Raw genomic sequence first — 13380 nt, 5'->3', positions numbered from 1 at the left:
TTGTCATAAAAGGCACCGAATCACCCAGAGCTGCCTCACATCTCAGAAGAGGTCTTTATAAACTATCATTAATGCCAATGAGAGGACTGCACTCAATTTAAAATGTAGAAGGCTCTCCCTGAATCTGATATTATGTGTGTGAGAAATTACACATATTATATACAAACATATATAAATGTCTAATGCCTAACGCGGAACAGGAGTGGTATGTAGAGCTCTTCACATATATTTATGTCTTGAAGTTACTCTATGTAGTGTGTTTTATTTACATATCGAGAAAGAGAGAGAAAAATGCCATGGCTGCACTGTGGGTCCACCTCACGGGTGTCTGGCTTACGACACCCAAGGTCAGCAGAGCAGGTCACGATGCAACCACAGCTCTTCTGAAACTGCCTCCTGCACCATCACAACCCAGCTCCCGAAGGCTCCCTTCTGTCTCCTCTCAGCCAACAACTTTTTGAAAATGTCATCACAGCTCTCATCTCCTTTTGGTTATTTTTTTCTGTACAAGTTTACTGCAAAGTTACTACTGGTCCACTTAAAAACTCTGGTGCATTTAAACAACCCCATTCAAACACGGAAGGAATCACACCCTCGGGCCTTGGGCCCATGTTTTCCTTTTGTCATCTGTTACGATGTCTCGAAGTCTCGCTGTGACAATAGTGTGTGGTTCTGTAACTTCAATCACCTCGCATCTTAACTGTCGTGGCTCTTTCGTTACGGAAATCTCAAAGAGGGGTACACACGTTCCATGCTGATCTCCTTAGCGCCTCTACTAACAACCCCTGAATGACACGATACAGACATTCCTCTTATTTCGGACGTGAAATGCCTAGCAAATGGCAGGAGTTGAGGAAATATTAACTCCATCTCTGTAAATAGGAAGGACAGAAGGAGGAAAAGGAAGGAGGAAAGGGAACTGGGAGAAAGGGAGGGAAAGAGAAAGGAGGTAGAAAAGGAGAATTAACTCATTTCCAAATTCTTGGCTCCGAATGCTGTAAAAATAAAGAGTCCTCTTTTCGCATTTTATTTCTCTCTCCCTGTGGCAAGAATAAAATATCTTCCCAAACACTAGGATAACCGCAAATGCAGCTGATACGGAAGAGGGGGCGTGGGAAGGAGGGGGCCGGGGAGGAAGAACTGCCAGCCCTCACCCCAACATCTGGCAGGAGGCAGCTCCACGCTCCATGCAGGATTCGCTGGCAAAGGCTCTGCCATCCACACTTTCAGTGTGCGGCAGAACCGCAGAAATTCAACCAAATTATAACCTGGCCTTAGCTTTGGTTTGTTAGTTTTTAAGTAGAGTTTCTTGCAGAAAAATCCCATCAGTGACACAGAGACGTGAAACGCGCTAAACACTCAGTTATTCTGCGCATGTGGCAAACTTCATGTATGCTCAGATGAACCCCCTTCCCTGCAGTAACTGGCAGGGGCGGGGACAGCTCTGGCCTTTCTGTGGGGGAGCCATGAGTCCAGATCGCCTGGTCACCTCCGCTAGATGACAACCGTCCTCCGTTCTTGCTCTTCATTGAGCTTTGGGTCACCCAGACGAAACAATGAACATTCTCTTTTTGTTAATTTTCATCATGGACAAGGGTTTTTCCCATTTGTGTATCTTCCTCAAGAAAGCAGTGCTCAGGATGCTATTTTCATTAGTTTAATTGGCTCCTCGAGAGTGACAGTGCACTGGTTTACTTCGTGACTTACAATTTTTGATGGTGAGTATTCTTGAATAGCTGCACAGGAAAGTAGAGGAGAAGTGAAGCAGAAAGCAAAGAAGTAAAAAAGAAAACACACCGACCAACACCCTGAACTGATGTGCTGTCCACGCTGTGAGAAGCTCAAATCAAAGCGCTTTCTCTCCCTCACTGGACAATCACACAGGATGTGTGTGATCATCTGGGAAGAGGTACAAGCATCTCAAACGCCAATGGCCTGGTCTGACAAGGGCCCAGAGAGGCAGCCATGAGAAAGCAACGCAGTGCAAAGACGACAGGCTGCAAGGAGACACAGACGGTTCTTCCTGCGTCCACGGTGCTGTTCTGTCATCTCACTTTGCTTTCTGCACAATGGGTTATTACTGTGGGGCAAAAGCAAGGAGCGCTGTCTGGCTGGCCTCCATTCATTCTGGTCTCTGAGTTCACAGCTACTAAACGCTACAACTTTCACACCTGAAAGTGCTGGAGGCCGGTCGCCCTGCAGATGTAAACAGAGCAGGATGGAGGGGCAGTTCCATGCTGATTCCCTTAGCTCAGAGCCCTGCAGAAGGGCTGCAGGGAGCTCTGTGCAGGAAGTAGAGGCACCAGCTGTGCATCTGTGTGCAAGTCTGAGTCACCCTCAGGCCCAGTCACAACCATGTGCTGGATCAGAGAGAGCCGTGGTGTAATGCAATCATCAGCGAGGGGGCTTCAGGGTAAGACAAATTATTACCCCAACCCAAGCACCACGTTCATCACTGCTCAACAGCTCCCTTGTAGCTGGGCTAACTTTCTGAGAAATGCTTTCTAATCCTGGCAAATAGAGAAAACTGGGGAGGCTGCAGGACGAGTGCACAAAATGAGCTCTGCGTATTGCCCAGGGCAGGTTCCCCAGAGTTGGCGAATCTGCCTGAGAGAGGATTAGGAAGCCAGACTACTTTTCAGAGCTGATTTGGTGAAAATTAAACTGAAGTGCTACACTCTGCCCAGAGGACAGCCAAAGGAGAAGCCTTACAGGGAAGCCCTGGATTATGGGGATGAGTCAGCAGCCTTGTGAAACCTGTGAGGGCAACACTGCTGGAGAACTCAGCTCGACTTCAGGGTGTTCCTTAGACCAACGATCCATGCAAAGGGAACACTCTGTGCTGCATGCCGACAGTCAGATTTCTAGGTGGGGAGAGAACGGAGCAGACATGTGGCACAGGCCAGCGCCCATGTCACCCATGTCCGCTTTTTCATGGTGCACTGTAATGTATCGAGGGAACACGCCACGGCCAGCTGGTGGGCGGTGCACAGAGCTCAGGCAGAAGCCCAGGCACTGACTCACTACGTGTGTGTCCTGCCCAGGGCTCTGCCTGGGCACCCACAGAAGGGAGTCTCACATGTTCCTCCCACCGCTGGGGGCACAGAGGCAGTCATTGACACCACACAAACAGCAGTATCGACAGTACATCCTCGATCCACGTATTCTCGGTGAGTATATTTTGTGTGTGTGGCTGTTCCCCTTCAGTGTGATGACGACACCACTGAGCTATTCTAATTCTAAAGCCCCACAAAGGTCACAGTCCAATCAACACGGGTCGCCCTGCGTACAAGACAACTGCCGTGTGTCCCTAGCAAGTTCCCGGGCTGATCCTTCAGACTCCCCGAGCTTAGCTCAAGAGCTGATGTGAGATCGGAGATGCCAGGGTACCCACCTCAGAACTGTCATACGTTCTACTACACCCACATTTGATGGATCTGCTGCTTGAATTTCAAAAGGAGCACACTATACAAAGTGCTGTCTTTCTTACTTTAAATATCTAAAATAACTGTAGATTTAAAAACATCTTAGGAGTCAAAGTAATTGAAGAACAGGCTCGTGAATATAGCTTTTCAATTTTTTTAACTTAAAAAATAGAAAATTCATTAAAACTCAGCTTAGGAAAAGTTTAGGGAATTTCCAAAGGTTTGAGGTCAGAGGATCAGAAGACTGCAATCTTCAATTTAAAAAATCAAAGTAAAGATACCAATGAAATTAAGAAATGAAACAATCCAAACAGAGCTGGGGCAAGACAGAGTTGGTGAGAAATAGTTCAGCTGTGCTGTCATTAAAGCAACGCACGGAACAGTGCTTTTTCTTTACTACAAACTTAATAGTAAACATTATCTCTAGTTAAAAATGTAAACTAAGTTGGCAAAAGCCACAGGTCTTATGATACTGAAAATAATTTCTAATATAGCACTACATCATTTGCTGATAAAAACAATCCCTCCCCTAAGGACACACTCGAGGCTCCCTCACTTAGGTGAACTTCAAAGAGCACAGAACACCTCTTCCGTTCACACCTTTCTCAGAAGCACCGTGAGTGTCAAATGAACGAGATGGATCCAAGTTACTGAGTCGGTTTTTCACTGCTATTGACTTAAGACTCTACGTGGCCCCTTTCAAGGGGAAGAGCAAGCCCTTCACTCCCTCCTTGCAATTCCACCTCCCGTCTCAGTCTCAAGCCTGGCTGCACACTGGTCGCCCAAGGCCATTGGTACTCAGGGACTTGGGGTTGGCGAGTTGGAGAGCATGCGTGTCTGGAAAGCATCTTTGAGCAGGAGCGCGCACCCCTCTCTTTCCAATACCCTTCTTTCTGATTGTAGCGGGGAATTGGGGGCTGACTGCACTGTAGCCACCTTAGGTCATGATGGGCTTGGAAAGGGGGCCGGAACCTCAGAGACACAGGCAGAGGTGCCTGGTGCAGGCTGCATGGGTGACGCGGGTCTGATCACTCCCTGCAGGTATCCACGTCTCACTAAGTGCGTGCTCAGAGCCTTCTATGCCAGGGGAGCTGGCCAAGTCGGCCCTCCATGGTGAATGGATCTGGGTTTCACAGGGTCCTCCTCTGTGTCCCCTCCCGCTACACCTTATGGAGTCTTTGAGTCGCTTTAGTAGTCGACCATGCTTACTTCCAATGCCTCCTACTCTTCTTTACTCCCACAGCACTGATGTCCGTATTCCTGCATCACAAGGTTTTAGTAGTCCCTTCCAGTGACTGAACGCGGGGTAACCACATAGTCTAGCTCCCGGATTCTCAGAGTTTTATGGTGTACTGTCCTATAAATTGAGGTTTCCAGAAAACCAAGATGTACATGACATTTCCTCTAATATTTCATAGTCCCAATCATGCTGGATATACACTTTAGGCTTTCGATAACATCTGCTTTCCAAATGAAGGAAATATAAAATGTCTCGGTGTGAGCATCGAAATCTACCTACCTATCTATATATATCTTATATATACATATAACTCTATATATTCATATCTATCTATATAGAGAGAAAGAGAAATACAGAAAGTCAGACAATGACTTGGGAAACTGAGTCATCAAACATGGGTATGATTTCAAAGCAGTTTGAAATAAAAGCTGCTGAAGGACAACTTGCGTTTAAACAGTAACCACCCTCATTAACAAATCATACATAATAAATATTTAAAAGTAAGAATCTTCTTACTAAAATGATTGTAAATATGTGGAGTGATGTTTGTGTGAGACTTACAAAGCTGATTTGTTTCTTTGAGGATAAGTGTTTTTCTCTTTTCTTTATGCTTTTATTTTTGGCAATACTGGGGATTGAACCTTTGCACTGAGCTACATCCTCAGCCCTTTTATTTTATTTTTATTTTGAGATCAGGTCTCACAAAGCCATCGTGTAGCCCAGGCCGGATTCCCTCCCGGCTGCACACCCCCAGAGCCAGGATTCCAGGAGTGCACTGCCTCCCAGCATTTTACTGCTGTGTGCAGCTAAGAGCATGTTTGATGTACACATGAGCTCCAAGCCGTTTCTTTCTAGAAGTTTCTGCTGAGCCCTCACTGCATATGAGGGGGAGCCCGAGGCAGGAAGAGCAGGTACCCGACCAGAACCCCATCATCACCTTCACTCTGGGTGTCTACGCTCACCCAAAGCAGGTGCAGGGGGTACTCATCTGCTTTGCTTTACTGAGCCAGTTTGACAAACTGCCCTACTTGGAGGAGAGGCGCCCACATAAGACAGAACAAGCAGCTCTCTGTGCGCTCACACACGTTCACAGGCAGACAGACACACATGTTTTGTTAGCAGTTTATGCGCATGCAAACACATTTCTGTTTACTTTATCAAAGGGAAACAGAATCATCTACAGTAAGAAAAAATAACATTTCTGCAAATTTCAAAAAGCATAAAATACACAAAAGGCAAAATCTTACTGTAAGTCCATTCTCTGACCTTCCTGTGTGTTCATTCTAAACATGGGAATCCCTGGAAAGAGGATGCGTCCTGTTCCATCAGTGAAGTTTGGTTAAAATTCATTGTTATGGACTGGATTTCCTTTAGGTGGTAAGGGAACATTTACAGCTCCTGCTTTCCAAGCTGTCACCGATCCCCAAGGAGAGCTGGGTAGAAATGCGGGGACTCACCTCGATGCTGAAGTACCCTCTGTCAACGTAGTCCCCCAGGAAGAGGTAGCGAGTGTTGGCAGGAGATCCCCCCACTTCAAAGAGCTTCATCAAGTCAAAGAATTGTCCATGGATGTCCCCACAAACTGAAAGAAACAAGGAATATTTGCTCATTAGGTTATGACTCTGAGCTAGTTAATAAAATGACAAAATTTTAGAGCCAGAATTAATTCAATCTTGGCCAAAACGTCATTTTGCAAAACAGGAGTGTGAGACAAACAAGCTAAGCACTTTGCTCAGGATTCCCAAGGTGAGGAACCCAGGTCTGCTAACTCACAAATCAACTGGAAGACTGAGGATAATAATAAAGGCTGTTACTGCTACGAATCTAACAGTTTTTCAAGAGGCACTGTGTCGAGAAATTACGCACACATTGTAGTGCAATTCTGCGGTGGAGTAGGTTTTCATTTTGCAGATGAGAGATGAGGTAACAGCAAGGTCCAGGATTTGGCAGGACTTACACACAGCGGAGGTCAGACTGCACAAGCACTACACACCATGGCCTCCTGAAGACACAGGGACACTGATACGTATCACAAAGAGACATTTAACTGAACCTACATGTAACAAGTTACCACACACAGGCTTATCTTAGGTTCCACTAACAAAGAAAAACTCCAATTAAATTTAAATTGTAAAGAAAGGAGCATTTTGCAAGATGAATTCTAATACCAGAAGTCCAGATTTCAGGGGGAAAAAAAAGTATATAACACATGAGAATAGAAAAAAAAAATCACTGTGAAATGATGTTTCATGAATTTTTCACCTTCTCTTGTAAACTAAAATTCTTGGAAAAGTTAGTCTCCCTTTTTAAAAACCATTTACTCAGAGTACTTCTTTCGTTTGCTATGTTCATACACATTGAAAACAAATACTGTAATCTTCGTGATACAGATGAAAGTGTCACTGTTCAAACCGGCTGAAATTCAAACTTGTTTGATTGCAGGTTTCCCCTCACCTGCTCCACGTCAGTATCTAGAGCCCCCTCGTATGTCTTTATGTGCACTGCATGTGCATTTCATTTCTGTAGATTTGCTTCCCCTCAATGAGGCCCACAATAGGGCTGCGTCTGCAGCTCTCAGGGGTGCACAGGGTGAGCACCTCAGTGGCCTGAAGGCCGGGCCTGAGACCCTCAAACTGCACACTGTGACCACAAGCAAGTGGCAGGCTGCATCTTCAGATTCTTCAGACTTCATGCTTCATCTGAGGGAAGTGGACAGAAAGGAGCCCAAGAAGTCCACTCAGGAAACAATTGTAAAACAACAAATCATTTAACAAAGGCCTTGGGTGAAGGCCCATTTTTACCACCAGGGAACAGCTAACGTGGACACATTTCTACAGTTCTCTAAGCCTGCACCCGTACAGCAGCAGTGTAAGTGGGCAGCCGGAGAGAGAAGAAGGTTATGGACAGGCCCTAGACCACGGAAACCCTCTAAGGATATCTTCTCTTTTGTTGCACGATACTCGTACATCACGATGCACAGTTTTATAAAAACAGAAAGTAAAGCTCTTTTTTTCTATCCTGTCAGATAAGAGATCACTTCGGTGATTTACAAGATCACTGAAATTACTCAGTCTTGGCTTCGTGACACAAAACAGCAAAGGACAGGGGTGCAAACCTGGCCCAGAGAGCCCAATACCCCGAGTCACACTTGCTCGTGTGCCGGTCTTGTTATCACTGGGTGCCTCAGAGCAGCTGCCCTGCTCAAAACAATGCTTTCACAGAAACAACCACTTATGACAATGTCCAGCATGCGAAAATATTTTTAAAAATCAAAGCTCAACCAAACAAAACAGAAGCTCAAGTAAACGTGCCTGACAAACAAAACTATTTTATATGCACATTTGGAAATTTTAAGGATCAACTTCAAGACGTTTTAAAGCCAAGTTCCTATGTTCCACCAATTTGTCCATTTCCATGCATCAGGTCTTGATCGGCACCACCTGCTCCGGAGGGTCCTGACCTCCGCACATGTGGCAGCTTCCTTGGAAACTTATCGACTTAAGAAGTCGCAGCTTTGAGGTGCCCTTGGTTTAGAGCCTGATGAAGAAGAGTTTGCGGAGTTTGCTTCGGTGGGAGTCCAAAGCCTTGAGCTTATTGGAGATGGTGTTTGTTTTAAAGCCTTCAGATTCTGGGTCTCAGAACAGTGTGGGCAAGACTGAGATGGAACGTGGCACTGCCGCGAGTCTCACGCGTGCTTCCTTACCTCCTGCCACATCCGTAGCACCTGGGAGGGGGGGTTTGAAATGATAAATTCCCTCCCTGGATCAGAATCTCCAGAGGTACAGGTTTTTCTTGAGAGGTTCTTAGGTAGTCAGTGTGAGTAAACAGACCTACACGTTGCACACGTGGTCCCTGATCTGTGTGCTTCTGCTCACGGGGCCACGTTCAGTAGGCAAACAGGTGAGAAAAGAAGATGCAGCCCGCTTGCACTTCAGGTCAGTGTGAGCTGAAGGCTTCATGGTCCCATGGAAGGACCCTAAAGCAGTGACCCTGGATGGATTTCACCAGCAAGGGCTGCACCTACTAAGGACGACAGCAAAGCCAACTTCCTTTGGGCACTGGATGACAGCTTAGGCCTTGCACATTCCAACTGTGAGTTAAAGGATTTACCCTAATATTCTGAGCTGTTCGGACTCAATCTTCGGGAAGGAAATGGCCATACGTAAGGCCCAAGAGGAAGAGGTCCCTGAGCTCAAAAATCCGGAAGGTTGCTGGCCACCTCCTTTCTCTTGGGGATCCCAAACATGAGGGTTGAGAGAGAGAAGCGTAACATGGCAAATGCCCGCTGATGAGGCAAGCCGTTTGCTTGCTGCTGCCAGCCTCCAGTTCCCCAGGAGGCGAGGTTCTGTTGTCTTCTGTGTATCCCTGGGTCTTTACAGAACTGCGAGGCCAAGCAGGCTTGGGTAAGCTCTTTCCCAACACCCGCCTGACTCCCACCTTTACCCCATTCCCACAACTGCCTCCTTACTTCCAGTGGCACCGTGCCGCCTACCACCCTGTCAGGGGCAAGCACCAACTGACCTAGGCACAGGGAAGGATGGTTCACAAGGCAGCAAAACCATCACAAGAGGGACAAGTGCTGGCACTCCACTGCACAGCTGTGTGACACACTGAACAACAGTGCACAGTGTACGCAGGCCAGCAAGATGACTCTGGACAAGCTCATCACAAAGCAGTGATAAAGGTTAAGGGGATGGACGTGGCAATTTCCTTGATTTGATAGTAACACAATGTACACATGAATAGAAAAGTCCCAGTGCACCATGTACCTATGAACTATGGCTACAAGTCAGTTGAAATTGAAGATACAGTGAAATAGAGGAAAGACCACCATGCACAGAGACACAGGCCCATGATAAGAGAGTCGCTCAGTGCTCTAGGACCACATCCATGATCTGGCTGAGCAACCAACAAAGGTCTACTGTGTCCTCCACAGGGAGGAAGAAAACTGTGCATATTTATGCCAGGCTTTTAGAGCCACAACATTTAATAAATTAACACAGTAATGATACTGAAATGAAATACAAGATTTTCCCCCCTGGGCCATGGCCATTCATACCCATTAGCAACCTGAGAGGCTGCAATAGGTCCCTGTGAGAATCACACCTCCAGCTTCTGCAGCAGAAACAAAGGACCCTGGTACACAGAACAGGAGGCTTTACCCGGGGAGGAGAAGGCTTTCTTGAAAGTGGCTCTGGATCTGGGCGCTGATCTCTTGAGGCTGGGAGGCTGATCTCGGGGCTGATACCAATCTATTACCTTCAGGAGACACAGCCAGTTCACCCAAAGGGTCAGCCGAGTGCCACCTGAGTGACAATGACTCACATAACTGCCTCTTAAAACTGCTGCCCCCCATGACCCTTGGTCCACTTTAAATAAAACTTTATTGGAACAGATGTCATGGACATGGGCATCCAACCAGTTTGAACTCTGCTGAAGCCTTTGGAATTCTGAAGGAGGGAGGAAACAGAAAAATAACATAAAGAAAAGATTTTAAAAAATTTCTTACAGAAGGCAATGCCCTAGTATAAATGTTAGAAAGTTAGGCATTAAGTTTTAAAATCACAGGCCTGGCAGATTCGAGTATATATCATCAGAAATGGAAACAGACAGGAGTCTGTGTAAAGCCACCCCTAGGGGGTCTGGAGAGTCCCGGGCAGTGCAGTTGTCAGGAGCTGCTGAACCCTCCACTGATTGCAGGTTAAGTGAGCTGTGTTAAGGGGCTGCAGCAGCGAGCACGCTCTCTGATGTATGTACAGACGGGACAGGGGGCCGTCTAGGGCACCAAATGATGACCAGCACACTGAGAAGGACAAGGACCCTCCACAACAGAGTCCCAGGACGGGAGGGAGACAGTGGGAAAGACAACAGCCCTGAGACCAAGCGTCGACCTCCTGCTCCAAACCAGAGACGCAGTGGGCACTGGGGAGCAGGGCTGCACACTCTCGCCATGAACCACACTCAGGCAGGTGTCAGCTTTCCAGGTAGAACAGACACTTCTCAGAAGGAGGAGGACATGCGGCTAAGATGTACGCAGAGAAACGCTCCACATCGCTGGCCATTAGAGAAATGCAAATAAAACGAGATTCCACTGTTCCCAGAAAGAGTGGCCACCGCCAAGAAATCAAACAATGCTGGTGAGGATGCAGGGGAAAAGGAGCCCTTCTACACTGTTGGTAGGAGTGTCAACTAGCATAACCACTGGGAAATAAGTCTGGAGACTCCTCGAAAAACTCAAACTATACAAATTTCCATTTCACCTGACTATTCTCCTTCTAGGTACTTTCCCAAAAGAGTTATCATGTAACAGAGATCCATGCACACCCATGTGTATAGCAGTACAGTTCATCACAGCTAAATCTTGGACATGGTCTATGTGTCCATCAACAGGTGAACAGATAAAGAAAATGTGGCATTTACAAAACATGGAAGCTGGGTGTGGTGGCGCACGCCTGTAATCCCAGCACTCAGGAGGCTAAGGCAGGAGGATCACTGCATGTTCGAGACCAGCCTGGGCTACACAGTGAGTTCCAGGTCAGTCCCAACTACAGTGAGAACCTGTCTCAAAAGACCCCCTAAAAAACCAAAACCAAAACCAAAACCAACCCGTGGAATACTACTCTGCCATAAAGAAAGAGAAAATGGATGTTCCTTGCGATCATGATGTTAAGTGAAATAAATCAGACACAGGAGCTTAAAGAAAAAATCACACAGGTTCTCTTATATAGGAAACCCAAATACAAAGAGCAAAATAAAAGCTGGATAATAGGAAATAGGGAGAAATAGACCATGAGATGGAAGGAGGAAGGAAGAAGGGAGAGGAACAGGAGGAGAACAAATCAAGATGTGTGTGTACATGTACTAACTCCCCATGATTAATGTCACCACTATGCAATGAAAACATGGACTAATAAAAAACTAAAAGTTTTTTTAAATAACCATATTATAATGACTTTCAAAGAATTCTATTGTTTCTAAGTTTATATTGGCAATTAAATTATTGACTTAGAAAAAGGAAACCACAAGGATGGCACTTAATATACAAGAACAAGGATTAGTAATCGTTATGTACAAATGAAACAGGAAACACACACTCTCCCACAAAATTTCAGGCAGGAGCTTTGACTTGGTGCACAGATACACATTTGGCCCCACTGGCTTGCCGTATAAAAGAAAATCTATGGAGAAACGCCACTGAGTCATGGTCTTATTGACACCTGGCAAGCACTGATGTCCAGAGACAGAAAAGTGAACTGTAAAGACAAAATATAACTGTGAAACAATAAGAAATTATAGATGGAAAACGGATTGCAAAACTGCTTGCAAGACTACATCAGTGCTATGACTTAGAAGCCAAACCTTTTAAATTCTTTACTCATTGTTTTTCTGTAAAGACCTGCTAGCTCCTCTGAGATACTGGCTTTTGTCATCTCGGAAGACTTGCATGGATCAGAGAAACTTCTTCCACATGTTTGTCCGGTTTGTACTAAAGCTCCACACTGTCATTTGTCCTTTAGAAAAGACATTATGGAGCCTCACAGCAGTTTTCGCCATGAGAGTTGCACCGACTTTCACCTTCACTGATTTCAATCCAGTATTTTTTCTCTAACAGCCACATTTTCCTAGGATAATAAATCCCTTTATGTTGAGGAACTAATACTGGGTCTAATGCCCAGCCTAGGAGGGTGATGTACTGGATTTATTGGTTTCAGTTTTGAATACTCTATCAGAAGCTTTTCTTTTTCAAAACAAGCAATTTTTCAGTTAAAAAAAAGATATTTTTGTGCAGAACTGTGTTACAGGTGGCCACAGTGCAAACTCCAAGTCCGTGTCTGTTTCTCTTAAGGATAATGCTGAGGTAAGAAGGCACAAATTGGGACGTGAGTTCAAGTACAAACCAGCCCACCCTCCTCCTTAATGTGCATCCTTCTAAAATCAAGAGACTACTGAAATGCAGCGAACCTTGAATTGTACTACAGTTTTCTTCTATCCAGAAATGTGTATAAACAGCAAAATAAACCAAACAATAAAAAAGTAACCGGGCTCCAACTCACTAAAGAGGTATACTTCAAAAATAACTATTTTCCCCCCATAGTGAATATTATGTTTTAATGGTTAAACATATACTAGGAACTTAATAGAAAACAAAAAGATCAATTCTTAACCAGGTCACTCTGGCTTGATAATACAGGACAAAAATGAAAACTAAATCAAATGAAAACTTCCTAAATACAGAAATTTTAAGAAGTTTTAAAGTAAAAATACAAGAACAATAGCATCCATGCAGAGTAGTAACAATAACGTCAAGTACCCTTTCTTTATATTTATGGAGCTGTTTTATAAAGGTAAAGAAAACTGTTAGCCAATGTTAATGAGAAATATATCAGAGCAGCAGAAGAAACAAATACATACCAGTAGATTACAATAGATAAGTTATAGCAACCTGACACTATATACTTCATTGATTCCATAAATCTCATTTTATAACTGCAGTCACAAAGAAACCAGACCAGTTTGCATTTTAAATTATTTTAGGGAAGGAAAAAGCGTGTGCAACACTATGGTTATGTCCAGTGTTTTCTACTTAATAGAAAAGTAAGTTATTATAAATCATATTTATGTGTTTATTCGAAACTGAGTGCTGTTAACTTTTTTTTTTTTTTTTTTTTTTTTTTTTTTTTTTTCTGGATTGAAACTGTTGTGTGTTTGTTTTAC

The 13380-nt window shown here is 44.8% G+C and overlaps 1 protein-coding gene across 2 annotated transcripts in view; it reads right to left on the bottom strand.

Annotated features, from left to right (window-relative positions):
* Ppp3ca (protein phosphatase 3 catalytic subunit alpha) overlaps window positions 1-13380 on the bottom strand; it is a 207884-nt gene that overhangs the window by 52838 nt on the left and 141666 nt on the right. For both annotated transcript variants that reach the window (XM_010641592.1, XM_010641593.1), the window contains exon 3: window positions 6123-6247. In XM_010641592.1, coding sequence (XP_010639894.1) covers window positions 6123-6247 — 125 coding nt within the window. The remainder of the gene's footprint in view (window positions 1-6122; window positions 6248-13380) is intronic.

The sequence above is a fragment of the Fukomys damarensis genome, unplaced genomic scaffold, assembly GCF_012274545.1.
Source record: "Fukomys damarensis isolate Sample0158 unplaced genomic scaffold, DMR_v1.0_HiC HiC_scaffold_25, whole genome shotgun sequence".
NCBI classification, from domain to species: domain Eukaryota; kingdom Metazoa; phylum Chordata; class Mammalia; order Rodentia; family Bathyergidae; genus Fukomys; species Fukomys damarensis.
Note: the sequence above shows the minus strand (reverse complement) of the source record. Positions and strands in the feature narration are given on the sequence as shown.